The sequence below is a fragment of the Carya illinoinensis genome, chromosome 3 (genome assembly GCF_018687715.1).
Source record: "Carya illinoinensis cultivar Pawnee chromosome 3, C.illinoinensisPawnee_v1, whole genome shotgun sequence".
Lineage (NCBI taxonomy): Eukaryota > Viridiplantae > Streptophyta > Magnoliopsida > Fagales > Juglandaceae > Carya > Carya illinoinensis.
In genome coordinates this window covers 47323562-47347403 of record NC_056754.1, presented here as the reverse complement: position 1 = coordinate 47347403, position 23842 = coordinate 47323562, and the positions used below count along the sequence as shown (strand labels likewise).

General features: G+C 33.1%; 2 protein-coding genes and 1 pseudogene across 3 annotated transcripts; 2 read left to right on the top strand and 1 right to left on the bottom strand.

Moving 5' to 3' along the window:
• The first annotated feature begins 282 nt into the window (after positions 1 to 282).
• On the top strand, positions 283 to 1045 carry LOC122304690 (annotated as a pseudogene).
• Positions 1046 to 5274: 4229 nt separating this feature from the next.
• Positions 5275 to 10649, top strand: LOC122304689 (NADP-dependent malic enzyme-like). Of its 2 annotated transcripts, XM_043116955.1 has the most exons (20): positions 5275 to 5678; positions 5766 to 5956; positions 6259 to 6379; positions 6488 to 6562; positions 6966 to 7117; positions 7198 to 7303; positions 7428 to 7493; positions 7715 to 7810; positions 7901 to 7972; positions 8075 to 8158; positions 8238 to 8336; positions 8605 to 8652; positions 8760 to 8813; positions 8897 to 8995; positions 9080 to 9169; positions 9288 to 9365; positions 9513 to 9587; positions 9674 to 9764; positions 10100 to 10228; positions 10324 to 10649. In XM_043116955.1, exons 2-20 carry the CDS (start codon positions 5814 to 5816, stop codon positions 10410 to 10412), a joined length of 1767 nt encoding a protein of 588 aa, XP_042972889.1. In that variant the 5' UTR covers positions 5275 to 5678; positions 5766 to 5813; the 3' UTR covers positions 10413 to 10649. The 2 variants fall into 2 exon arrangements, with proteins under 2 accessions (XP_042972889.1, XP_042972890.1); XM_043116956.1 differs by lacking the exon at positions 5275 to 5678 and having other exon boundaries at positions 5691 to 5956.
• A 979-nt stretch (positions 10650 to 11628) lies between these two features.
• LOC122304686 (2-oxoglutarate-Fe(II) type oxidoreductase hxnY) lies at positions 11629 to 18166 on the bottom strand. The gene is made up of 11 exons (XM_043116951.1): positions 17607 to 18166; positions 17307 to 17502; positions 17125 to 17223; positions 16626 to 16677; positions 15897 to 16018; positions 15713 to 15813; positions 15568 to 15626; positions 14895 to 14951; positions 13924 to 13969; positions 13005 to 13084; positions 11629 to 12044 (listed from the first exon to the last, which is right to left on the bottom strand). Exons 1-11 carry the CDS (start codon positions 17712 to 17714, stop codon positions 11954 to 11956), a joined length of 1011 nt encoding a protein of 336 aa, XP_042972885.1. The 5' UTR covers positions 17715 to 18166; the 3' UTR covers positions 11629 to 11953.
• Between the last annotated feature and the right edge of the window lie 5676 nt (positions 18167 to 23842).

The window sequence follows — 23842 nt, the reverse complement described above, 5'->3', positions numbered from 1 at the left end:
GCGTAGTTATCTCCGCATGAAGATTGGAAATGTTTCCCTAATGCGTGATGTTATTCTGATGGCTTCCATATCTTCCTGAATGCATTTTGTTTTGTGGCATTGACGAGATTTTTTAAAGTTATAAACTATCTTGTATTGCTTTTACCATACTAATGAATTATAGAAATTGTGACGTTTTATGGTGTTCTTTCATACCCTTCTATTCTTCAATATTATATTAAGCAATTTTATTGTATATACATGTTGAACCAATATGTATGTTTTCCTTAGATAGTTGAAAAGATGTTTGGCCCAAGCCAACGCTTGAACGTAGTTCCCATCGTAACAATACTTGGGATCATGAAAGCACTTCTTGTTGGTGCCACAAGAGGTCATGCTCTTCTGAAAAAGAAGAGTGATGCTTTAACTGTGCAGTTTTGTCAGATTCTTTGTTTCCACAAAAGAGTCTATGGGAGAGATCATGAAGACCTCTTCATTTACATTAATCGAAGCCAGGTATGTTGCTAGAGAGAACATCAAGCAAATTATGCTTGAGAATGTAAAAAATGCATCTCTTAAAGTTTTATTAAAGCAAGAAAATGTTGTTTGCATGAAGCTGCCCAAGTTTGAATATTTTACTGGTGGTGAGATCAAGAATGACCTCACTGGATTGGCTAGAGGTGGACAACAATTTCAGCAATGTTGTGTGGCTTATGTGAAAGCAATCAAGGTTCTTGTTGAGCTTGCTTCACTTCAAACATCATTCTTAACACTTGATGAGGCAATTAAGATCACTAATCGAAGGGTTAATGCACAACAAGGCAAGGTTGGAGAACACCATAAATTACATTAAGGGGGAGTTGGATGAGCTGGAAATGGAGGATTTCTTCAAGTTAAAGAAGATACAGGGTTCTAAGAAAAAATTGAGAGACAATTGGCAGCTGCCAAGTAGTTTGCCTAGCAGTAGTCTGCAGAGAAGGTATCTTTGCAGAAAGGGATTTCAATAAATTCAACTTACAACTTATTATCTGCAGCTACAGAGAAGGATGAGGATATCATTTTTTGATTTGGGAGTTTGTTTGTTGTTTCAGGATGTGTTGCTTTGTCTGTGCTTCCTGTTTCGTCTTCCTAAATAAAAACTTACCATATGTTACCTTTTCTTGTGCATTATTTATGAATAGGCTTTAACCACTTCCAAGCTCTGTAAGTATTTGTTGCCTGGAGTTGAATTTTTGAAATGTAAGAATTTTGGAAATGCTTAAAGACACTAGATTGGCTTGTTTATAAGTTTTCTGGTCTTGTTGTTGATTCCAAGGATTTTGGTCTACAGTAATTGTTCATATAATGTTTATCCCAAACCTCATCACTTTCCAACACTCTCTGGAAGTGGAAGGTAAAGCTAGTTTGCCATTTCTGTTCATGGTAATCATTCGTTTGCTGTAACATCTCTTTGATTGTTAATCTAACCGATAGTTGCGTGAATTCAACCAAAGAGGTATGCGATGGATCATATGAAGGGCGCAGAAATCCAAACTTGTTTCAAAGTGTTCCAATATCTTTTGAAGTTTGAAATATGGTGGGATTCATCAGTTTTTTTTTTCTTGGTAAAAGAGATGTCTAGCTGGGACAGATTTGAAATGCACATACACAGGTGAATAGTACGTATTTTTATCACAATTATACATGATTGATTTAAAAACTTATCAGATACCAAGATAAATAAATTTGGAAAAAACAAAACCTTATAGATTTAGTGAAGAAGTGACAGCTTAATTGAAGAACTCTTTAAAATCTAAAATAATTTTGAGCGCTCAATCATTACATATAAATAAAATATAAAAGTAAATGATTACGTACAATTAGTTTAAGATCTTGCAAAATATTTATTGATGCTAAACTTGACTTATAATCTTTTTGAGTGACTTATTCAGTTTTTATGATATATTAACTTCGAAATTCTGGTCTCTTCTATTTATAACTTTGTCCACAAATGAACTCATTTGTACATGCACCCCACCACTCCTTCTACCAATTGCTAATCTACTGGGGCGATGTGGAATCGCGCCAAAAATCTCGACGCATGGCTTGTTTCCACATGTGTTCTTCAAGCACTGCCGCACCATGACGCCTCATACGGATACACATGCCATTCCAACACACTCCCCTCTCTGAGATCTTCAAAATCTGGCCTACCTTGCCTCCATTCCACCTACACCTCGCTTCCACACGCCACCATAGATGCGCGGGGAGGTAGATGAGTGACCGCAAATCAGACCATCAAATGCCGTCCTTTCCACCCCCTCCTCATGTATCATCATTTCCGTTTCTAATAGATATTTGCTTGCTTAGAAGAATGGGAGGGAAAAAAAAATCATTTGTACTCTAGAACTCCAAAAACATTGATAAACTCATGAGCAATAATCCAAGCATAGGAATAGAAAGATGTGTATAAAGAGAAAAAAAAAAATTTAAGATTTTAATACTTTTCGGTGAGGTTTGGATAATGAGTTGAAATGAAAGTTGAAAGTTGAATAAAATATTGTTATAATATTATTTTTAATATTATTATTTTTTGGAAAATTGAAAAAATTAAATTGTTTATTATATTTCGTGTGGGAATTTGAAAAAGTTATAATGATGAGATGAGTTAAAAGACTTTTTATATCCAAACCTCCCCTAATGTATTGATTAAGGGGGATCAAATTGTTTACATGAGAATGTTTTGAATTATACAATGACCCATGTAAGGAGGCTTTTTATTTTTATTTTTTATTTTATATATATATTTACATATAAAATGAATGAAAAGGGCAGAAGGGGGCAATCGAAGGTAGCTTCCTATACTTAGGCGTGACCATAATAACGCCTTATCCGCTTGGAACAGAACAAGGGTCTAGACGGTGAGAAACAACAGACGCTCCCTCGAGTCAAGTCTGAGCCACAGCTTAGACTTTAATTCCACTAGGCAGCTAATACTAAAGTTTAAGATAAATGCATATTTGGATTTAAACCCAATACCTAGTGTCAAACCACTTAGAATAACTCAAGGATCATTGAGTGACTACCCTTGACAGTACCCATCTAATAGTTTTTTTTTTTTTTTTAAAGAAAGAGAACGAGACCCAAATTTTATTAAAACTCTCACTTATGACATATGAATACTATAGAAACAAGCCTCAAGCTAAAGAAAAAAAACATATATGAAAAATAAGATCTATTACTTATAACGTATCACCGGTAATTTAGTCTCAATAAACCTATTATCTTTTTTGGGGCCATCTCAAAATCTTTCATATGTCTATTGGCACATTGTTTAGCAAGAAAATCAACAACTTGGTTTATTTCTCTATATGTGTGTCTAACTACTAGATTCAAATCTTTGTTAAATAGACAATTCTCTCACAATCCTTCATAGACCAATGTTCATCACCCTCTCCATTCCACCAATTAACCAACAATCGGGAATTAGTATTAACCACAACATTTATTTGTTGCAACATATATAAAACAAATCCGCAGATTATCTGGTGTCAACTTTTTAGTTCAACCTCACGTCAATGCTAATAAGAGAAAAGTACAAAATCTCTCCCTATAAAGTGAAATCTCTTTAAGAAAATAAATTAACAGATTCCTGACATCTCACCAGACTAGTTCTGTCAATAAAACTAGAAAATACTAATCTAATTAGAAAAGTAATAAATTAGAAAAGATAACAATCAATTAAAATAGCTTCACTAATTATAGAGTATCCTCCTAATTTGCATCACCATCCAAGATTCCCCCTCTAGAATCAGCATTCAATGTAACAAGATTATTACATAGAGTTGATTACCACAAATGAAATGAAATGAAAACTTGAAGAAGTTGGAAGTGCTGATAAAACCATAACTATAGTCTATAATTCCACCATATAACTTTAAGTAATATTTCTTGGACTCAAAAAGATGTGTATCAATATTAGAAAAGGAGAGACATGATTTTCCCAATCTTGTCAGTTCAAGGTGGAGGCAGCTGGAAGAAACAATAATGAGACCTCTCTCTCTCTGACATGACTAAATATTAGTAAAGATGACATGATGAATACATGGAATAAATTGAAGATATGAATGAAGATATTTACATTGATCAAATGATTAGGGTTTATGATAAACTCAACGTGGATATAGACACAATGGGGGCCCAACCATGTTAAAAGATGAACGTCAGCTTACTGCTAATTTCTTTTTTCTTTTTAATAATCAATTCAGAATATTCGCCAGCACCTACCTTCAATCATCAATTATATAATTTTATTAATGGTTAGTTATTTTATCAATTTTCTATTATTTTATATCCTTCCACCTTCGACCGACAGAAAATTAAAAAAGAATTAAAAAAAAGTTTGAGCAGATCAAACAACACAACACTCAATTATTTTCTTAAAAAACAAAAAGAGCCTTCTACTTATTCATCACAGCTCGGTGAGGGTACAGTTTTTTCTGGATCGCTCCAAAGTTTTAATAAATAATTAAAGAGATAAGTTAGATATTGATTAATTAAAATAATTATTTTATATTAAAAAATAATGCAATCAAACTGTTTATAAAATTTTTATTAAATAATTACAGCGTTTGAGGGTTTTTTTTTTTCTTTTAATTATTGTGATTAGATCTGAACTCCTCCAGATGTAGACACCATGCAAATATTGCGCGATGTGATCAATTATAGATAATTCGATCTGAGTAGGACACGTGGATGGTTGCACGTGTCAAGCACTTTCAGTTAGAATGCACGTGGAGAAAGTCCCACGTGTCTCACGGGAGTACCGTTTATTATATAGGTATTTTCAAAAGAATTATCTAAATATAGATTTTTCAAAAAACAAGAATACATGAAACACTCTTTTTCTGACCACCGATGTCATATTATTAAGAATTAGTATTACGAAAATACATTTAATAACATAATATCTAAAATATATAATGTAGAATATCTAAAATAATTTATATTTTTCAATGGATTTAGGAGTGATACAATTACAATTTTCTTATAATTATGTTATAATTTTATTTTTAATAAAATATAATTATATAAGCTTTAAATAAATTTTAATAAAATATCATGATTATATTAATTTATAAAAAAATAAATATTATCTTTAAATTATTATAAATTTTACTCTTTTAAAATAACTCCACGATACTTGTTGAGTTGACCAGTATACATGGTATTACTCGTAATTTTGACCTTTTACAGGTTACAACACTGGATGGAAAGCCCTGACACATCTCCCGTCCTGTTTTTCACTTTGATGAACGCTACAAGAAAGAAAAGAAAGGAACCGAAAAAACAGTTTTGCAAGTCGATCCGACTAGAGAGAGAGGCGCTACCGACAATGTCTCCGTGATGAGCTCCGTATCCGTCTATTGCAGGCCATGTTCTTGTAAATAATAAAAGGATTATCCATCCACACCCACCAATCTTCCTTGTCGATCATGATCAGTGACTACCACCACTTCTACTGCAATCAAAACAATCTGAAAGAAAAAAGAAAAACACGACAAATCTTATCCATACTTTACAAAAAGAAAAATTGAATCCGTTTCTCAAATTGAAAACGACACCTCATCTTTTTCCCGATTTGACGGCCGGCCTGTTTTTTATTATTTATCTGTAATCAACAAAGTAAACAGCCAACGTCTTTGCAGCCTTGTGTTTTGGTGGGTATCTATATAGTAGAGCGAGAGAGAGTTTTGGGTGTCATCTGTTTTTGAGTGTAGCTTCTTGTTGTGTTGTGTGTATTGCAGATCAGGAGAGTGTTGACTTTGGTCAGAGGTTCTAAAGTGGTGATCAGGATGACGAGCACCCTCAAAGATGGCAAGCCGGTGCCGGAGAACTATCCCAAACACTGTGCCGATGGAGGCGTCGAGGATCTCTACGGAGAGGATCGTGCCTCCGAGGACCAGCTCGTCACCCCCTGGACTTTCTCGGTTGCCAGGTTTAGCTCTCTTTCTCTCATCTACAATTCTTTCATGATCCGTTTCAGTTTTGATTGCTTGGTTGAAGTTGTTTTACTTAATCCAAAAAAGTAGTTTTGCTTTAACTCATCATAATCGTTTTGTTTGTTTGAGTGAGCTTCACTTGCTAGCTTCTAGATGTAATGTCCATCTATAGATGATTTGCAGAAGCTAGGAATGGAACTTTGGGATGGGAATGGTCTATGACACTGTTGCTAGCGAGAAGTATACTATCTGTTCACAAACTTCCTAAACTATTAATTTTCCCATGTTTGTGGCGCAGTGGGTATAATTTGCTAAGGGACCCTCAGTACAACAAAGGCCTTGCGTTTAACGAGAAAGAGAGGGATGCCCATTACTTGAGGGGTCTTCTGCCTCCAGCAATATTGTCTCAAGCGCTTCAGGTTGTATTTGTGATTATCGTCTGAAGTCTATGTATAAACCTTTTGATCTAATTCATTACCTTCGATTCCCATTCTTTTGCTCATCCTTTTCTATTTTACTCTTCTCAGGAGAAGAAACTGATACAGAGCATACGACAATATCAACTCCCGCTACAAAAATACATGGCCGTGATGGACCTTCAGGTAGCTGTTTCACCTTCATCCAATTTATCTGTGGTGTTGATTGTAGTATATTATCTGCATGTGGCGACCATATACAGAAGAATCGTTTGATAATATCTTATGTAGCATTAAAAAATGACTTGGCTTGTGCCTCATGGCATTCGGAAATGACTGTGTACTCCCAGGGTTATGATCATTTTGAGATGTTGGGAATTTTATGAATTAAGTTTTTGATATTGACAACAAGTATTTTTGGATGCTTCTTCGTCTTTCTCCCTTTTCTTTTGTTGCTGTAATCAACCCCCTTCTTTAATGAGCCTTTGTATAAAGACAAATGGACCTATTTCGATATTATCTGATGATAAGTACCTTTTATTCAACTACAAAGATGGAAAATAATACGGCTTTTGTTTTTGGTTTTCAGGCAAGGAATGAAAGGCTGTTCTACAAACTTCTCATTGATAATGTTGAAGAATTGCTCCCAATTGTCTATACCCCAACTGTTGGTGAGGCTTGCCAGAAATTTGGGAGCATCTTCAGGCGCCCTCAGGGTCTTTACATAAGCTTGAAAGAGAAGTATGGATTTCTGTTCTGATGTAATTATGTTCAAATAAGAGCTAATATTGGTATAATTGAAAGAACCTGGATTTTTGTAGGGGTAAGATTCTTGAGGTTTTGAAGAACTGGCCTGAGAGGAGTATTCAAGTTATTGTTGTCACTGATGGTGAGCGGATTTTGGGACTTGGGGATCTTGGCTGTCAGGTAATTATGTGGTGAATCATCTTTTTCGAATCTAACATTCTGAAAAAAGCTTGTGGATATAATTACTTGGCTGTAGAAGTGAACTAACAACCTTCACATGACATGAAAACGTCTAATATTTCAGGGGATGGGGATTCCTGTCGGAAAATTGGCTTTGTACACAGCACTTGGAGGAGTTCGTCCTTCTGCAGTAAGTATTTCCAAATAAAAGTCCTCTCTTCTTCATTTTACTGCACTGTAAATTATGAGAAAATTATAATTCACTCAATGCACTTCATTTGAAAGCGTAGAAGATATTTCTTAGAAAATTAACACAACTCTGCTAAGTTGCAACCTAAAGCAAAGTTTGGATAAAAAAACATTGACTGTAATTCCTCCTAATCAATGATTTTATTGACTTTCCTGTGCTAGTGTTTGCCTATTACAATTGATGTGGGGACAAACAATGAGGAGTTGCTCAAAGATGAATTCTACATTGGGCTTAGACAGAGGAGGGCAACTGGCCAGGTTTCATAGTTTACTTTTGTACTTTGCTCAAGTTTAGATTCATAGATTTTTATTAATACAATTAAATTACCACTTGACAATCCTTGTCAGGAATATTATGAACTTCTTGATGAGTTCATGAGTGCTGTCAAGAAGAACTATGGAGAAAAAGTTCTGACACAGGTTTTGCATTAGCTATATTATATCCTTGATTGACAAAATTTCATGGTATGAGATTTTCAAGCACTTCTCATGTCATCTAATACATTTTAACATTTTCTTCAGTATGAAGATTTTGCCAATCACAATGCTTTTGAGCTGCTTGCAAAATACCGCACAACTCATCTCGTTTTCAATGACGATATACAGGCAAGAAGTAACATTAATGGGGACCTTGTACTTAAAGGAGTTACGTTGTACATTCTAGCTTATATTGTCTTTTGTTCAGGGGACTGCCGCTGTTGTCCTTGCTGGTGTTGTTGCAGCTATGAAGTTACTGAGGGGTAACCTAGCTGACCAGAGATTTGTGTTCCTTGGTGCTGGGGAAGTAAGATTCTGCCCATTGTGTTTTTTACATCCGTACTTTGTAACTGGTTTTTCTTGACATAGTGGAGCGCACCATAAATGATCCTAGAGAATTCAATTCAGTTGATAACAATAGAATAGGACTTGTTAAGTTTTTTTGGACAGGCATGCACTTCTCATGCTTTCCTTTTGGTGATGCTGTTTACTTTCTACTACCCTATTCTTGGGAAATACTTGTCATGTACTAGTAGCCAAGCTTTGTATCCAACTTCTCTTGTTTCATGCTGCAGGCAGGGACTGGAATAGCTGAGCTTATAGCTCATGAGATTGCAAAACAGGTAGCAATTTACAATTAGCATATTCATGCCATTTGTCTACTCGTCTAATGATTACATGCAGTTTGGAGTGTTCATTTATTTATTATTATTTTCATTTGCCGTTGTAGGCAAAGGCTCCTATAGAAGAGACCCGCAAGAAAATTTGGCTTGTGGACTCAAAGGTAGTTAAAAGCTTTATCAGCCCCTTGCCCATAAAATATATATGAGCTGTTTCTTTTAAAAGATCACATAAATATTCTTGCAGGGATTGATTGTTAGTTCTCGTAAGGAATCACTTCAACGCTTCAAGCAGCCTTGGGCTCATGACCATGAACCTGTTAAGGATCTCTTAAGTGCTGTCAAGGTGTGAAAATGTGTCACTGTTTGAGGTATGGTGAGTAATCTATATGAAGTTCTTGGTCTCTCATCCTGTTCTCTTACTTCTCAGGTAATTAAGCCAACAATTCTGGTTGGAACATCTGGAGTTGGAAAGACATTCACAAAGGAAGTGATAGAAGCAGTGTCCTCTTTCAATCAAGTAAACTCTCTCTCCCTCTGTGTGTGTGGGTGTGACAGAATTTTGTCCATGTCTTTTCTATTGACAACTATTACTCGAAGCAAATAGAACCAATCTTGTTGGAATAAGTGACCTGCAGAAACCTATCATTTTGGCTCTCTCCAACCCAACTACACAGTCTGAGTGCACAGCTGAGGAAGCTTACACTTGGAGTAAGGTAAAATTAACTCACAACTCGTGTCTCAACTTTGTTCAGGTCTTTACCGGACAAAAGATGTTCGGTTCTTCTCCTTTTTCAAGTACCATTAACGCTTTATGTTTTTTCTTTATTTATTTATTTATTTATTTATTTTTTCAATTGTAGGGTCAAGCAATCTTTGCTAGTGGAAGTCCATTTGATCCTGTTGAACATAATGGCAAGACTTTTGTCCCTGGCCAGGTAAGATAATTTCATATTTGTAGTAAGTTCCCTAAACAATCAGTTGTACATCCCGGACTGAGGCTTAGCATTCCTTGTCATTTCAGTCCAACAATGCTTACATCTTCCCTGGATTTGGCTTGGGGGTTGTGATCTCAGGAGCAATCCGTGTACATGATGAAATGCTTCTGGCAGCCTGTAAGTAGCATGTAGGAATGATTAAATGCACAAAAATAAAATATTCACAGAAAAATATTCTGTATTTTTATCTTTAAAGTTCTATTGCAGTATCTAGAAGGTAAACCAATGTCTGGTGGGAAAGGCCTATACATTTATAGGTTCCTTGTATTGTATACTATTATCTGCACACTATCCTTCTGTTATGTGGAGCAAGTTCAGCGGAAGAGTATTCTCTTTTGGATATCTTAGTTAACAATGATTTTAGCTTAAACACTCCAAACATATGGATTTTTAATTTTGAAATCTTGTAAAGATGGTTTGACTGACATCTTTGCCATTCTCCGCTACAACAGCGGAAGCCTTGGCTGGGCAAGTGACACAGGAGCACCTTGATAAGGGTTTGATATACCCACCGTTCTCTGCTATAAGAAAGATTTCAGCTCATATAGCTGCTAATGTTGCTGCCAAGGCATACGATCTTGGTAAGTAACATTTTCGTTCAGTATCCTTGTCCAACTTTCAACTCTGATCAAACATGTAATTAAGATTTCTTATCTTTCTTATCGTGCTTTTGTAGGCTTGGCTACACGTCTCCCTCGTCCCATGGATCTTGTGAAATGCGCCGAGGGTAGCATGTACAGTCCACTCTACCGAAACTATCGGTGAATGCTCCCTATAATTGCTGAGTCTTATACCATGTCAAAACCTCATTATCGAGCTGGATGTTGCTTATGGTGTGTTTGGAAATAGCTTTCATGCAAAAATGGTTTACAACTTGTCTCTATAAACTGGAATGTTATGTCACTTTTGGATATTATCAACACTATGTACCCCACTATGTGTTTTTCGTAAGCGAGTATCCGACGGGCATGTTGATTCGAATAAAATTGTAATATTCTCCCATTTCCTCTGGTTTGTTGCTGAATGGGGTTCAAACTTGAAAAGAATGGCATTGCGTGAAGCAATATGGCTCTAGAGCTATCTTGGGTATGATTGGGTCTATATTAAGAAAAACATGTTTATGAAAACGACTTACAAAAATCATTCCCAGAACGTCATTTCGATAATGATGGTTAGAGACAAATGTTTAAAACAATAAGAACTAATAACGATCAAAGCTGTGCTAGTGCTGGTTTCGAAAGCATTTTCAGCATTTAAGACATTTTCCACGGTTAAAACTTGATCTGGTTGGGAGTTCGTCTACTGCTGCTCCTTCTACTCTCTTAGATGATTTGAAATACAGATTAATAGCTTTCTTTAGAACACATGAAACTACATTTCGGAAGCCATCTAACTATAAAGATAGGGTTGTTCAGGCTTTAAATAAAAGAACCTTATCGATTCAATAATGTAGGAGAGTGCTCCCAAAATGAATCTAGACATGAGTGGACGACAATCCTCTTTGTGGCCCCTCAATTTCCTCCCCCTCAATTTCCTCCTACAGTATATACACCATCTGTTGCAAATATATTTATATATATATATATTTATATATATCCTGCTTCTTCTTGTCCCTCTAATAACGTGATACAGCTGTGACCATATCTTTTTTAACCAAAGAGATGCTTTAACCAGACAAGTAAATCTATAAACTGTATCATATGAAATTATGTCAATTTATAAATTTACTTTATGAGATCTCTTTATAATTGTATCACTTCAGCGAAAACTTTATCTTCTCTTAACGAAAACATGGTCCAGGTTCATCCCCAAGCGGTGTTGTTCATGCCCTTGAAAATGAAATCAAAGAATGGTCTGCTTCCCCTCGATCGATAAGTACTGTTCATTCTTTATATGTGGGGGCACTAGACCAGAGTTGGCATGTTGCGGTCCTGTGGACCATGTCATAAGGACAGCACCCATGCACGTGAAAATCCGAAAATGGTTGAGGATCCCCCAAAAGGTTTTCCAGTAACTAATTATATACATCCGTTTGTTACACACCTGACACCATATCTCTAATAATGGCCAACCGAAATTCTAAAATGGCATGGTTATACATCCGGAATCGACATTTTCTTTGCCGACACAGCCAACCCGCCTTATGATTTTACCTAAAGCAACATAATATAGAAAACATGTAGAAACAAGTGCAAATCTATGTAGAAACCTCTACTGGTCTGATTATATCGTTCGAACTTGATTTGGTAGAATAAATTTCTGGCAGCTCAGGTGTGTAGATCTCCCAAAGCGTCCTGGGGCAAAACTTAAACTTCAGTTTTGTTGTATATACTCAGATCAGTATGAGTATCCTCGTAGCGTTGGCTAAGGTAAGTTCGACATAAGATGGGAGGAAACCTGGCAAAACAGAGAAATGCAACACAGAATTAGAAGAGTACGTTGAGAATTTAAATTGCTGTCTATGATATTTCCAAATTCACGCTAATGATTCTACATTTATAACTGCCAGCTAATTATCCAGGCACCATTTTGTATGATCTAGAAATTTAACATCATAGGCAGACGAGTAACGTGTACGAGTTTAAACAGAAGCCAAGGAGCATTTTAAGGATCTCATATTAGAAACACTTGATCCTTACAGCAGAATAATAGAAAATAGTTTATTTAATAGCTGTGATCACTGCATCTCATGATAATAAACACTTAAAAGCAGAGCTAATGCCGGACCATTGAAGGCAAGAAAAAAAGTTACTTGCATAGTGATACTTATTTTAGAAGAAAACTGCAGCAAAATATTATTAACTAAAATATTCAATTTTCTGACATAAAAGTGAAGCTCATCCATCTGTGTCACCCTGTTATCAGCAATTTGAGGCTTTTATTTACCCTTTAAAATTTAATTTCAAATAGGATACGGAGTACATCCCTCTTTTACGCCAGCTTTCTATAAGATGATAAAATACCAACACCCATACTAGATTTACACATTCAAAATTAAACTAATTAAAATTAAAACTTGAAAAGAAAAAAAAAAACCGGAATGGCTATTAGGACACCTCTGGGGGTGGTCCTCTGGATTCCAGTGACCCCTGAGTGGATTAGCATTAGGGATTTTAGGGTTCATGCTTTATATTTTAGAATTTTAGTTTAAAAGTCTAAAACATCATGTGTAGTCCATATTTTTCAATAATTGCGCATCCTCTATTTTAGAATTTATTTACCTGTTTCTTCCATTTCAATCGCTGGACAAAAACCCACAGCACAATGCCCATTCACTTTGTGTGTGGGAGAGATTAAAAAAAAATTACATTTTAAGTTCAAACAGAAAATAAAAATATTGTGCGAATACAAACTTACTTGGGAGGATTATTTTCTGACTTGCAGGTTGGCAAGCACTCAACAAGACAATCATGACTTGGTTCCACAAAATATGCAATCTGCCACAGGAAAAGGGAAATGAGACATACATACTAAGGACTACTTTCAAAAGAAAATGCATTTATGCAAATAATAATAAGCAACTCGAGGAATTCAGCTAAATATTTGGAAGCAAAATGTCATCCAATAATAGGATGAATAAGATTGGAAGACCCGGAATCAGGAAGCCATCCAGGGGGCCGGTGCCGTCCCCCAACCCACTCAAAAACCTCCTGCCCAATCAATCCTCAACAAATTAGAGCCCCTCACTGAGTTAACAATTTAATTTACAACCCGGCTGCTTTCTCATGCAACAAGACATTGGGATTGTTCTTTGAAACAGCAAGAAGTCAAATACATTCTTTTGTGTCTTATTTTAGATTCAGAACCGAGGAAGAAGTCACCAGGGGCTAGTGAGAGAGACCAAAAGTGGAGGGAAAGAAACTTGTGCACTATAGATATTGATATTACTGACAGTCGAATTGGCTTGGTAAAATATTAAGTGTGGAGAACACTTGATCTCAAATTTCTAAGCAACCCAGTTTGCCTTCCCGGTGGCCACAACTATACTGATTCTTTCACTAATAGGGGGAACACTTCAAAGGAGATCCAAGTAGTGAAAGTTTCAAATGGCGAAACCATAAGTGCCAATTGTAACATAGGTCCTATTGCATAAATAAATCCAGATAAATGTAATAAATAGTAACAGAGAACATATAAAAGATAAAGTTGAGTAATTTATATGGTGACATTACAAAACTGGTGACCCATCATTGTGGATCATCTGAAAGCTCGTGGTGAGCCTTCAAAAAACTATTTGAAAAAGAAAGGAAAATAAAATAAAAAACAGGGGCCTTACAGAGTATCTCTCTTGACCATTCACCAAAACTCTGTGCAAGGTGGACCTGAGTAACAAAATTTCAGTCATGCAAGAGTTAGGAATTCCGCAGAAAATGGGGGGCAACCTAAGGATTTGGCCAAAGCCCTGAGAAAGCATAGAACGGTAATAATTTTTTTTATGTAATTATAAAGAGAAAAACAAAGCAGCAATGGCAATGCAGCTGTAAGTTCATGACTGCCATACTTCAAAAATATGTTCATGACTACCGCTTGGAAAGGATGATTTATTGGGGAAAATCTATACCCTACAAACTTCAATCTGGAATGCAAGTTCTCCTAACAGTAACATTTAACAGCTCAGTATAATCACCACTTCTGGCACAACAATAAAATTCGTCAGCAGTTTATAGTTTACGGCTGCAATTTGTTCTGATATGAGATTGAATAATGTCTTTTTTCTTTCATTGGAGATACAAATTTCATAGAAAATACATTTTAGATAGGGTTTAGTACAAAAACAGTCCCTAAGTTTTACATGTTTATCTTTTTCAATCCTTGGGTTTTCAATTTATCGTTCACGCTTTAGGTTTGATATGAAAATCCAATAAGTGAAAAGATATATGTGTAAAACCCAGACAGTTTTTGTACTTATCTCTATGAAAAATCCAGTGAGTTATTTGAAGTTTAGATTTTCCATTTAAGCTCATGTTCAAATCATATCTAAGAATTCTAGATGGGGGAAACTTCTCCATATGTCATATTGGAAGACAAGAAGTGTTTCTAACATCAATGATAGCCACCATCAAACTAGGCTATGGCAAAAACAACAGTAAGACATCACAACTAAATGCTAGATGCCATTAAGGATAAAAAAATTTGGGAACATAAATGCACTGCAACGATTCTTTAGAAACATTATTATTTTTTATATGGGATAAAACTGCAAATCTGCAACTTTGATCAAGGCTACTGCTAAGAGATCTATATTACTTGAAAATACCGTTGCTCCAGCGCTCCAGCATGTCACCAAGATTCACTATAAATGCTCTGTCAAAGATAAACAACAGAAAAAGAATGTCACCATACCGATCTAAACATCCATATTACATTTTTCACATAAATATCTTGCATGTCAAAATATATATATATATATATATATATATATATTGCATGTTAATTAGGATTGCAGCTGGACAATGTGCAACAAAAATGTGGCATTCTAGAATGTTATCCTTCAGAACATAAAAACAACGTATAAGAAAAATATAATGACACTCAAGTGGAAGTAATTGTATCTATGTTTGTTATCTTTTTTTTTTCTTTAACACACAATCTTCCTATAATTAAAAATCGCAGTGTATAGAAAACTTAATAATTAATATGCAAGATGGGAGAGTTCAACTTATCAAATGATATACAATGGGACTTCCAGAAAAAATATATATATTTTTTGATAAGTAAGAAAAGAAAAATAATATTTAATTAAGTGGCAAGGAACTAAGAATCTATTTTTTTCAGAAATATGAATTAATAGAACTCATACAAAATTTGAGAATAAGGTTTGACCAAAAGAAACTAAACTTAAGCATTTATGCATCGACCAGGACTCAATTTGTTTTAAAGTTGAAGAATCTCAACCTCCAAAATTGCTACAGTTACTCACCCTTTCAATGGCGGCACATATTCCCATATCTGAGGTTTAGCATCCTTATCCTTGCATATCTGGATGAAAAAGTAAAATGGTTGCAATAGCCAATCACGTTACAAAAAATTCACCCTTAAAAAAAACATCGTTACAGGATTCTTACTTGGAGACCTATGACATCATCTGTTGCCAAAAGGGTAATCAAACCATAGTCAGAATGAGCTCCAGCTCCATATATTCCCTTTGAGGGATCAGAAACTTGACCTAAAAAAACCCTAACATAGATTAGCAACAGCACAACAAGGCCAGGTTCAACATTTTCTTCAAGAACAGAACTTAAATTCAACCTTCATAGTGTAATAAGCGCAAGGTTGCAATTGGCTCGCCAAGCATTTGTGGCCTGTCAAAGAAATCAACCTCCAGATCAAGTGCAAGAGCTATTATCCTGGCAACTGCTCTTGAAACCTTTCTGAATGAACATAAGGAATCAATTCAAAAGGCAAGAATGAAATAGATAGCTCATAACTCATACTATCTGAATCCTTGAACGCCAGCCATTCTAGAGAAAATTGATCCACCATAAATTAAACAGTTAAGAATGGGATCACAGTGTTTAAAACCCACATATGTATGGTAACAAAATCACATAAACGCACAATAATTTAGGATTGCTGGGCACACACTGTCATTCACACACTGCCTACAGCAATTGGTAATTAAAAGTCAGACCCTCATCTTCACGTTCAAAATAAAATCTATTTACATTTTGGATGGTTATAAAACCCTGAACACTGTAATTTGGGCCCGCTGTAATTTGGGTAGCAACATGCTCATTAACAAAAGGTTACTCTCATCCCCATTAGACATTACTCTTATCTTCAGTTCCATTATCGATAGATTGATACGTATGCGCCTATACAGCATGAATTATAGAAAACAAAATGAAAGAGGGGAAAATAAGAGGTAAGTATCTTTCAAGAATCGATTCTACTTTGTTTTTAATTACACATACTGCTTGTATATAAAGACTTTATTAATTGTCCCATCATAGGAACTTTATGTTTGTTAAAACTTACAAAGCCTCTTGATGGAACCTCTCCATTGTCTCCCTCCATCCAGGCAACAGTCCTAAAAGATTTAAAAAAAAATGAAAATAAAATAAAGTTCAATATTCGGTAATATACTTTCCAAAACCAACAAAAGGGGAAAAAAGTGACAGGCTTTAATTGCCAAAAGAACCACGAGAAAGAAAGAGCCATAAATGAAACATCAACGCAGCTTTCTTTCAAACGAAGTCTGGCAGAATTAATCTTTCATAATAATGAAAATCTATGCAGTAATGGAACATTTGTTTTTTTTTTTTTTTATTGCATTATTTTCACAATAAAAAATATATTTTGGGTAATTACTTTTTGATTCTTTAATCTTTATTATCATTATTATAATGAATCATGAAAGAACAATGAGAAATCGTCTACTTGAGTCCCCAGGTAGAGTTGAAGTTTTACCTATATAACAAAAAGGAAAAAAAAAAAAAGTATTCCTTCAAAATTATCGAGCTTCTGTAGGAGTTACCTGGTGCAGGCCAAACATTTGGCCCATAAAAAGGTTTTTCCGATGCCGGGTCATCTTCAGCTACTTCCACTCCTATGTAGTATCCCTCCTTGTAATCTCCTACTCCAAGCATGCAAGAAATCATGGAGAAATAAGAACCAAGACAATTAAAACAAAAGTGGAAATGAGTAACAAAAACAAACCGTGAACTTGGTTTTCAGGGTCCAAAATCTCGTCAAGAACAGGGGTGTAGCCCCTGTGTTTCTCGTTCCTTAAAAGCTTCATTTTATCACTTAACGGCAGACCAAACATCCTTCTGCTCTGTGCGAAAACCTCGTCCATAAATTCCTCGCTTATCCCATGGTTTACAATGTAGAAAAATCCGGAATCCAAACAAGCCTAGAACAGAAGATAAAATCGTAAAAACAATGATAAAAAAAACTGCAAATAAATAATATCAGAAATAAATAATATCTTTTAGGAAATTGAAAGGGGACATGCACCTGTTTGAGCAACGAAACGGATTGGTGAATGTCAGGATTAGAGAGATCGATACAATTGAGGACAGAGATTTTACCGGCTTCGATGCCGTTCACACTTTGGTTTTCCATTTCCCAGTGAAAAAACGAAAGGGCGGGCCTCAGGAGGAGGAGGAGCACTAGCTCAATAGAGCAAAATTGAGCAATGGAGCAAATCCCTTGTTTCGTTTTTTTCCTGGTCGCCAAATGTCTTGGCGGCTGAACCTTTTATTTATTTTATTTACGTTGTTCCACTTTACTTACCTCTTTCGCAATCATGCACAGTGTCGTGGGCATATTCTTCTACAGTTATACCCCCACCCAAAGCATGTAGACGATGGACTTTGGAATTATGCCTTAAAATGCATTTCTGAAAAAACAAAGCACCTCCAAAATTAATTGATCGATCTGTCCAAACATCTTCTCCAACTTCTATGATTCTATATATCTCTTCCTAAACAAATCATCTAACCCCCTACGCCTTGTGCCCTTTTGTTCTCCCTTCCTCCATGGTTAAGAATTTCTTTTGTTTACAAAGCACCGAGCGATATGTTTCATGCGTGTTTGGAATATCATTAAGGAGTAATTATAACCCTAATTTATACTATTTATTTTGTACACTTGAAAAAAAAATTAGAAACACAGACATGAAAAGATAGATGAAATCTAAAATTTTAGTAATGCTAGATACATAAAGATTCTATTATTTTTTAATAATACTAAATATAATTATAAATTGTGTAATTACTATGCATTTCTTTTAAAAAAAGAGAATGATTTATTATTAAAAATTAATTATTTATGTGAGTTTTATATTCACTCACTTTTTTTAAGAGGAATATACAACTTTTATGTATTTTATAATTATATATATTATTTATTATTATTTTTATGAAATTTACACCATATAATTAAAAATAAAATGCTAACTCTGCCTGATCTGGCCATCAGGTGGTGATTGCCACCCATCAGGGTGGCCATACATGCCACAGGGCTCAAGCGTGTTGGATTTGGTTGCATGCAGAACCACCCAATATTGTTAATTAAAGAAGTCCTAAAACCATCCCCAAGGTGGCTGGTTGCGTCCAAAATAGGGAGGTTGGGAGTGGTTAGCCGACCCGAGCCTCTCATCTTAGAGCCATTTGGACCACCCACTGGGGACGTAGCACTCTTTTTTCGTTTTGTAATATCTAAATATTGAAGTTTCGATGTTTTTATATATTTGACTCATTTTGTGTGATAGTAAAAGAATTATGGGTTGGTTATTAATTAAGAAAATATTTTAATCATAAAAATATTTATATAAAAGTAAACTCATAAATTGATATAATATAATATGATATGTCAGATTATAAAATTATTTTTATTATAAATAAGATCTAATATATTTTATAAAATTACGTCTGTTTGTAAATTTATTTTGTATAATTTTTTTATGTATATAATAGTATTTATATAAAAGATATTATTTTATCAAATTTTAATAACTCTGAAAATAATTTATTAATAAATTTATCGAAATATAAGGTAGCCATCGTTGAAAAAATCATCATAGCACGAGGAGAATACTCTTGACAAACAGACAAAGAATGGCTGGGGAACGGAAGTGTAAATATGAGAAACTTTGGGACATTTAAGTCAAAGGAACAGAACAGTAACAAAAAGTACACGAACGACTTCGATTCCTTGAAGGATGTTATACGTGGTCGACGAATTCCACAACATTCACCTCACAAACACGAGGAACGTTCGCTCTTTGCCACGTTGGCGTGTCTTTTGTGTTCTTTTTCTTGGTCAAAATGTGGACGGACTACGGAGTCGACGGGCCTCTCTCTCTTTCTTTGATCAAAAGTGACTTTTTATTTTGGGCGAGAAAAATGGTCCTAAAAAGTATCCCCTAATTTATTTCATTTGAAATTGACAGATAAAAAATCCCATTAAAAACATGATGTTTATCTTAAAGAAATATAAAAAATTTTATGTACGGTTATTTTATATTTTTTTATATATTTTATTAATATAATTAGTTGTATATTAAAAAAATTTAATACAATCAAATTACGTCATTATCTCAAATTACTCAAATAATATAATTAGTAATTTAATAAAATTACTCAAAGAATATTGCTTATAATACAACTATTTTACCTTAAAAGACTCCAATTAAATTACGTCATCATCCTAATTTCGTGAACTTCTTTAAACGTTTTGATTTTATTATTTTTTGATCATTTTTTATAAATTCATGTTTATTGTAACTCATTTTCTTTTGACGTAATCGTAATCTCTTTTATCATTATATTTTCATTATTTTATGATATGATATTAATAATTTGATACTATTTATTATATTTTATTTATAAACCTGTTATTTAACGTCACATTATAAGATATTGAGATGATAATAATAAAATGATAACAAATAGATTTATCCATTTCAAAAAATTCTATTGTTAAAAAATTGTTTAAAAAATTAAATTTTAAATTTATATTAATTGTGAAGAAAAATGATAAACTTATTTCTAATTAATAATTTGTATACAATTATGTAATAAAATAATATATTTTAAAATTTTACTTTGACTTCTCTTTTGATTTAATGTGTTTAAATATAATTAAAAAATATTATTATATTTAAAGTTATGTATAAATTACGAATGGATTGGTGATGTATCATTACCCAATTTGTAAATACGGATGATATATTCTTCACACTAATATATAAATAAAACTTTTCTATGTTTGATCATAATAAATTTATATTTATTCACAATATTCATTTCTCTCAAAGGATTGTGTGTTGAAGATAATGATAATGAAATTTCATGTTTTTGTACAAGTTGTTAAGGATGTGTCCCACTTCTCTTATGCAGCCGTATATCTTTGTACGATTAAGAGGTTCTGGTGTGATCTATTTAAAAAAGTTTCAATGTCAAAGTCAGCAAATAAAACCACAGAATTCAGAAATAAAAAAGAGAGTTTGATCCCTTATTATTTAAGATTACCGAATATATATAAGTTTATGCATAATATTTATCTTACTCAAAATTTATTAATGTAGATTATTATTCAATATTTTGAATGATCGTACAACTCCATGAGTTCAATATTTTTCCGTGACAAATGCCACGGTATATCTATGATTTCGATTCATTCTCGACCCTTACCATGGACTTTTCCTCTTTGGGGCTCTTATAAGAGAGTGGGCTTTTGGTTTAAAGAGGCCCTCCACAAGTAGTTGTAAAAGAGATCTTAATCTTGACTTTCAATGGACGAAACGGACACTATATGGTAGCAAATGGGATGAAAACTTCTGTTAGGAGTTGAATCCCAATCTATTAAATCTAATTTAATTTAATTTCTCGTCCAACTTGTTGGAAAGTTAATGTCCACTCATTAAAGTTATCTCTAGTGGGTCACATCCCTCATCTCCGAAAGTGAAATGCTCTTTAAAAAATTATTTGGCCTCCCAAATTATTTCATAATCATACTTCAAATCATGAAAAGAAAAGAAAAATTGCACCCATCATTATTGTTTGAGCGTATTAGCTAGTGTCAATGATTCATGAAGATCAGTGAGTTCTAAAGAGTATTAGTTCTCCTCCCAAACGCTTTAAAAAAAAAAAAAAAAAAAAACACCCTCTTTACACAAATTCTAGGTGGTCTTTTTTTCAAAAAATAAATGAAAAATATTCTCAATCTTATCTTTAATTTCATTTCTTCTTCGTTTATTAATTTAGATAATTAAAATTAATAGATTTAATTAAATTTTTTTATAAATATTAAAAAATTTCAATTTATAAAAAAAAAAACAAATTTCTGAAAAGCTTTGGTAAAAAATGTTATTTAAAAATTAAAAAATTAATAAAAAGAGTGATATGCAGTGTGTGTGTATGAGGCTTATTAATGTAAATTTTCATTTATCACACTCGGATAAACTTAGAACTTCCGACCGTCACTGTTTGCCCACGCTCTCTCTAAGATGAATTTGAAGAGAGTTATACCATTATATGGTGAATTAGGAAAAATATCTCTGTTGAAGAAGTTCTTGATTTTGGAACATAACGCAATATATTCTCGTTTTCAAACTCAAAGATTGTGAAAATGGGAGGGACAACAGGAGATGATGAATATGAGTAATAGTGCTTCTGCCTCTGCTTATCTCACCTTATCTGGTTTGTACTTTTCATTCTCCTGGAAATACTGAATGGGTACAACTCATAAATCTTTGAACTCTCTTCTTTTCTACTTTTCAAATCATTAGATTAAAGTTAAAAATTTACAATTTTATTAGAATATATTGTTTTAATATTATTTTTATATTGAAATTTGAAAAAGTTGAATTTTTTATTTTATTTTATATATGAATTTAAAAAAATTGTAATGATTAAGATGAGATGAGATGAGAGTTTTCTGAAAGTCAACAAGACGGATCAGTTGGTTTTTAATTAAGAAAATACTTTAATTACAAAAGAATTATATATAAGTAAATTTATAAACTGATTTGACATAACGTGGTACGTCAGATTATAAAATTATTTTGAAAAATTCTAAACATAAACTCACATAGCATATACCACACATTTTTTTTAATTTTTTTTTTCTTTTACTAATTGTTTAGTATATAAATAATGAGTAGAAAAATTTAATTAACTTAAAAAGAATAAATCTAAAAAGAATTTTAAAAAAATTTAAAAAAAAAAAATGTGTAGTGTGTGGAGCTTATGAGTGGTAAAGTTCAATTACTTTTATTATAAATAAGATCTAAGAGATTTTATAAACTCACGTCAGTTTATAAATTTATTTTCTATATTTTTTTTTATGTATGTAAAAGTATTAGTGTAAAATATACTATTTCACCGAATTTTAATGACCCCGAAAAAAATTTATTAATAAATTTATCGAAATATAAGGTAGCCATCGTTGAAAAGAACCATTATAGCACGCGGAGAAAGACTCCTGACAAGGAATGGCTGGTGAAACGGAAGTGTAAATATGAGAAACTTTGGGACATTAGTCTAAGGAACAGAACAGTAACGAAAAGTACACGAACGACGAATTCCACAACATTCACCGCACAAACACGAGGAACGTTCGCTCTTTGCCACGTTGGCGTGTCTTTTGTGTTCTTTTTCTTGGTCATAAAGTGGACGGACTCGACGTGCCTTTCTCTCTTTCTTTGATCACAAGTAGTTTTTTATTTTGAATTTTATTAAATATAATAAAATTACATATTAATTTTTTATATTTAAATTTAAATAAATATTATTTTTTAATAAAATTTATTTTTTAACTAATTAAATTAAATTGATATGCATATAAATATATAATTATACTTGTAATTAAATTTTTTCTTTTATTTTAAATGAGAAAAACAATCCTAAAAAGTGTCCCATAATTTATTTATTTAAAATTGACAGATAAAAAAGTCCATTAAAAATGACGTTTATTTTATAAGAATATTAAAAATTTTATGTGTAGTCATTTTGTATATTTTTTTATACATTTTAGTGATATAATTATTTATATATTAAAAAAAATTAATATAACCAATCATATTAATAGAATACATAAAATACATAATAATAATTGTATACACTATTAGCCAAAGAATATTTCTTATAATACAACTATTCTACCTTAAAAGACTTCAATTAAATTACGTCATCATCCTAATTTCATGAACTGATTTAAACGTTTTAGTTTGATGTTTTTGCACAAGTTGCTGTAAAGGAAATTTAATCTTGACTTTTAATGGACGAAATGGACACCATAATGGGATGAAAACTTTTGCTAGGAGTTGAGTCCCAATCTATTAAATCTAATTTAATTTAATTTCACGTCCAACTTGCTAGAAAATTAATGTCCGGTCACTTGATTAAAGTTATCTCCAGTGGATCACATCCTTCGTCTCCGAAGGTGGAATACTCTTTTAAAAAATTATTATTTCATAATTAATCATGCTTAGAATCATGAAAAGAAAAGAAAAATTACACCTATCATTATTGTTTGAGCATATACTTAGTGTAAATGATTCATGATATATATATACACTACAAGAAAAATGAACTTTTACGATCAATTTATAGTAATGAAAAGACTATTAACAATCAAAATTAATTGTTAATAATCTTTTCGTTGTTATAAATTAGTCGCAAAAATCTATTTTTCTTGTAGTAAGAGTGAGTTCTAAAGACTATTAGTTCTCCTCCCAAAAGATT

What these genes read in the sequence shown, in the direction of transcription:
- LOC122304689 (XM_043116955.1), top strand. Translation starts at nt 5,814, where the DNA reads ATGACGAGCACCCTCAAAGATGGCAAGCCGGTGCCGGAGAACTATCCC. An exon ending in CTCATGAGATTGCAAAACAG is followed by an intron (nt 8,653 to 8,759) that starts GTAGCAATTTAC and finishes TTGCCGTTGTAG; the next exon opens with GCAAAGGCTCCTATAGAAGA. An exon ending in CAGTGTCCTCTTTCAATCAA is followed by an intron (nt 9,170 to 9,287) that starts GTAAACTCTCTC and finishes AGTGACCTGCAG; the next exon opens with AAACCTATCATTTTGGCTCT.
- LOC122304686 (XM_043116951.1), bottom strand. Translation starts at nt 17,714, where the DNA reads ATGGAAAACCAAAGTGTGAACGGCATCGAAGCCGGTAAAATCTCTGTC. An exon ending in AAATGTTTGGCCTGCACCAG is followed by an intron (nt 16,678 to 17,124) that starts GTAACTCCTACA and finishes TAAATCTTTTAG; the next exon opens with GACTGTTGCCTGGATGGAGG. An exon ending in TATGTGCCGCCATTGAAAGG is followed by an intron (nt 14,952 to 15,567) that starts GTGAGTAACTGT and finishes TATCTTTGACAG; the next exon opens with AGCATTTATAGTGAATCTTG.